Source organism: Nestor notabilis, unplaced genomic scaffold (assembly GCF_000696875.1).
Source record: "Nestor notabilis isolate BGI_N333 unplaced genomic scaffold, ASM69687v1 scaffold613, whole genome shotgun sequence".
NCBI classification, from domain to species: domain Eukaryota; kingdom Metazoa; phylum Chordata; class Aves; order Psittaciformes; family Psittacidae; genus Nestor; species Nestor notabilis.
In genome coordinates this window covers 82,584-87,193 of record NW_009920427.1, presented here as the reverse complement: position 1 = coordinate 87,193, position 4,610 = coordinate 82,584, and the positions used below count along the sequence as shown (strand labels likewise).

The 4,610-nt window shown below is 46.5% G+C and overlaps 1 protein-coding gene across 1 annotated transcript in view; it reads right to left on the bottom strand.

Annotated features, from left to right (window-relative positions):
* Positions 1 to 399: 399 nt before the first annotated feature.
* Positions 400 to 4,610, bottom strand: part of LOC104402712 (neuronal growth regulator 1-like) — a gene marked incomplete at its 3' end in the record, with an annotated part of 74,745 nt that continues 70,534 nt past the window's right edge. Inside the window, exon 3 of the mRNA XM_010010660.1 lies at positions 400 to 525. Within this exon, the coding sequence (XP_010008962.1) occupies positions 400 to 525 (126 nt within the window). The remainder of the gene's footprint in view (positions 526 to 4,610) is intronic.

Sequence of the window (4,610 nt, the reverse complement as noted above, 5' to 3'; positions counted from 1 at the left end):
GCTTAAAGCTCCTCCAGCTCCAACCCCTGCCCCGGGCAGGGACACCTTCCACTAGAGCAGGTTGCTCCAAGCCCCTGTGTCCAACCTGGCCTTGAACACTGCCAGGGATGGGGCAGCCACAGCTTCTCTGGGCACCCTGTGCCAGCGCCTCAGCACCCGCACAGGGAAGAGCTTCTGCCTCAGGGCTCGTCTCTTTCTCTGTCCCTGGGCTATAGGAGCATTACAGTTTTCACTGACCTCAGCTGCCACCTGAAGAAGGTTTCAGTGTCTGAAAGCCAAGGGAGGCACACACTGCCCCAGGTGCACAGAGCGATGCTGCCACACTTCCGAAAGCTGAGCACCCCAAACCTGCTGCTGGAGAGATGCTGCGAGCTCTGGGGTACAGAAAGCTGAGCTTACCTGACGGCGAGATGTGTCTCCAGGAAATGGAAGGCTCTGGCTTCCCCGTGGCCAGGCACACCAGGGTAACGTTGCTCCCTTCGTTCACAACGATGTCACTCGAAATACGGAATATCTTGGGAGAAACTGGAAGGAAACAAGGAGAATGTTGTAATGGGAAGCTGCTGAACTGGCACAGCCCAGCAGAGCATGGACAGCTGAGGAGAGCTGGGATACCCACACTCCCAAAAGCACGCGCAGTTCTTGAAACATAACCATGCAAAATCCTTGTTCAGGTGCAACCAGAGCTGTTTTTGTCATGTGTGCAGCAGCTCAGACATGGATCCAAAATGCCTCAAGTAAGAAAGCAGCAATTCCTCTGTTGGTGCCAAGCAGGTATTGCTACCGAGTTCCCAGGGAAGTGCTGCTGCTGGATGCTCTTGTTTCAGAGAAGGCTGAGCTCGCCTGTCGCGGCTTGGAAAGAAGATGGGATTAGTTTTCTCTTGTACTTTTAAGAATAGTGATGCCTGTCACATCCACTCCCTGTGTTCTTGGAGAGTCACAGCTCTTCACTGGGAACACTACAATACACTCATTTCTGCTGCTTTGTATTCTTTTAAGCTTGCAGCAGCAACATGGCAAAGAAAGTACAAGCTAGATTTTCTGCTTGTCTTCCATCAGCAGGATCCTTCACTGAACTCCATTTTCTGCACCATTTATAAATCTGGGCATAAGAGAAAAGAGTTCCATGTGGATGGAAAAGGGTGGAAAAAATGGAGTACCCTTAAGGGACTGCTCTACTTGTCGAAATGTTACAAGGGGATTAAAAGGACTCAGGGTGCCAGCAATGAAGGCAGGAATTCAGGGTTTCATACGAATCTTTCTTTCTAAAGAAATATGTACTTCTTTACATGTCTTGGTGTTACGTTTGGGATAGGCACACCCTATTGGTGTTTCTGAAAAGCACTATTCTCTACAACATAAAGGACAGATTTTACACAAACAGCTGTAAAAGGTACAGTTCCTAAATGTGGGAACCTACAGAAGGTTTCAGAACCTTCTGCAGCGACTGCTTTAAAGTCCAAGTGCTCCACAAGGTAAATGGGTACCCACAAAATGAGGACAAAAAAATGTTTATGATCTTTCACTTTCCTATCCAAAGCCTCTGTCCAGCTGGAGCTTTACTCTCCTGAATGCCCCAGCCTTGTCCCGCTGGTTTGCTCCATTTCCCACAGCAAAATCCCACCATCTGATCCCACACATTCACCTCTGCAACCTGGAATATGTTGCTAGCATCCCCTCAAGGTACTTTGAAACTATTTTGTCACACGCAGAGCCTGGTTTTGTGTGCTTTGGGATCCCCTGCAGATGTTCTCCAGCCCTTTCCCTGGTACATCAGCTGGAACTATTTCAGTTGTAGAAATGAGTTGGGGTCAGACAGACTTAAAAAAGCTGGGAATTCCCAGTGCTTGTTTGTGGCTGTACATTTGTGAGCAAAGAAACAAAGACTGTGAAAAGTAGTTTTAATTAGCAGAGGAACATCATCTTTAGGGAAAACAATGGTCTGGGGAAGCCTGAACCTGCCCAGTTCCTAAAGCGATGAAGGTCAGTATCACCCTTTGAAGCTCAGTATCACCCTTTGAAGCTCAAGCAGGATTACACTCGAGCAGAAATCTAGCACTGAATTTAGCATAGTCCAACTCACAAAGGTGGCAATCCACTCCTCCCTACCTCACCTGGTGACCTGGAGGTGCCTGCAGTCACTGCAGACCATTTTAGGAACAGACACATTCAAAAGAGTTAATTCTATGTAAAGGAATCAATCATTAATTGTGTGTCTTTGCAGATTCTGGACATGAACCTGCTACTGAGCGTCCTCCTGCAGAAGTCTCTTCCATTCTAAAGGAGCTGGTGAACACCCACCACTGTCGTGTCCACCCCACTCCAGCTACAACACGACATGGGGTCCCCATGCACTGAAATGGGGTGTTGTTGGCACCAGTCTCTCCCACTCCCCCGTCCCATCCCAAGCTAAATATCATCAACATTTCAGCTTGGCAATAGACAAAACACTGAGAGGAATTCTCACTCTTCTTCTTCATGTGTACAGAGAATGAGCATAATTCTGCTTCCTACAGACAGCTGGTGAGGGATCATTCTCTCTGAAACATGGAACTCCATCTGAGAGCGGGTATCAGGGGCATGGGGCATAAGCAGTGGCTTTATTCAGTCTGTGGTGGTTCAAAAATATCTGCCTGCATCTGAGCCGCGTCTCTCTCTATTCTTCACGAGCGAATGTAGTGACACAAAGTCTACTCAAGCAATCAAACAACTCAAAACAGTTCTTCCCACAAGTAAATACACACAATTGGCTGATGCAATATCCATTTGGAACTGCGAAAATATCTTCCAGATTAAGGAAATGCTACAATGTGAGATTTCCAACCGCATTAAACTGCTTATTTGAGGTTCTATGCCTTTGAAGGGAGAAAAAGAGAGATTTGCTCATGTCCTGGTGCTACTGAAGCGGTACCAGAGAGGGATTTCTCACACCTGACACCTAATGCTGTTTATCCTGGTGATTTTTATTTGCCTTAAACTTGTCACTAGACACAGAGGACATGGCTGGAGCCTGCTGGGATGCCATGGGGGTGCCTGGGTGGCCACTACAAAGTAAAGCAACTTAAAAAGGTCTCCTGGAGCTCAGACTGTGTCAGGATTGGGATAGGATTTAGTTCAGCCTCTTCCCTCCATCCATCACCAGGCAGTGAGGGGGTGAAATGCACACTCAGTGTTTAGTACACTGATTTAATTAGTGTCACTGATAACAATAGATGAGAAATATGATAATCATGGAATCAATTAGGTGGGAAAAGACCTTTAAGATCAAGTCCAACCGTTAACCCAGCAGTGCCAAATCCACCACTAAACCATGTCTCTCAGTGCCTCATCTACACATAATTAAATTCCTGTAGGGATGGGTAATTCACCACTTCCCTGGGTAGCCTGTTCCAATCAATTAATAACATTAATAAATAACACTGCTTCCAGTGGGAATGAGGAGCTCTTGGCATACTCTATTGCTGGTCCTTCGGCTCAACCACTCCGGGTGTCCTGTGAGCAGAGCAGCACAAGGATCCAGCAGAAAAGCTGCATCACACAAGCAATTGTAATCAAATCTCCCAAACTACAAACTCCCAGGGAAAATGGACTGACTGCCCTGCCGCAGGCAGGACTCCAGAATTGAACTAGTGGGATTTCATTCACTTCCCACAGATGAACAAGATTTCACTTCCAAGGCAAAGACCAACATGGTCAACTTTTTGCTGCTTGATGCAAGCGCTCTCCTTGTCCTCCTTTGCTTTCCCTTACATAATGTTTTATTTGCTTTTCATCACTCACCTCTTTTGCAAGTGTCCTGACAACAAGAGGACCATTTTCCCTAATGCACAGGCTCCCAGCCCCAGATTTCCTCCTGCAGCTCCAGCTCTTTCTTTTTTTTTGTTTCCAGCCAGCCACCGGCCAGCCCTCAGCCTCACCTTGCAGCAGGTTTTTCCTACCATGTTAAACCCCCAAATCTATATAATTTTGTCAAACACTTTGATTTTGATAAAACTGTATGTTCTAACAGCAAACACATGGAAGCCTTTCCCTGGTGCCTACATGGAAGCCACAGTTATGGAGCACAGAATTCGATATGGATGAAATTCAACCATATGGAAGTATTTGTGGAGTGTATGGTCAGAGGGGTCATTAAGGGTAATTCAGCCTGAGATCAAACAGTCACAGGCTCTAGAAAGTTTCCCAGGAGCCTGAATACAATATACATTTTATGAAGCCGCCTGGTCTCATCCTGGCAATGGCAGGTGATACTCAGGCTGCCACATCTGGAAAACACTCTCGGCAACTAAATACCCCCTCGCTGCTGGGAAATAGCATCTTAGCTCAAAATTACCTCCCGCTACTCAGCTATCAGAAATTATTATGGTTTTGTCTGCAAAACCGAGCATCCCCCTTACTATCAAGTATCTTTCCTAGGAGTAAGCACCTGCACAACGTAACAAATCACCTCTTCATCTTTCTCTGCAGACGATTTGAGCATCACACGCTTAACTTCTGTAAGGCTTCCTAGATCATATTTGTTTCTCTTTCAAGGAATATCTGAATCATCCTGAAATGTGAACAGCGGAACAAGGTGTGATAGGCTTGCGAGACTCTAACCCCCACTGGGC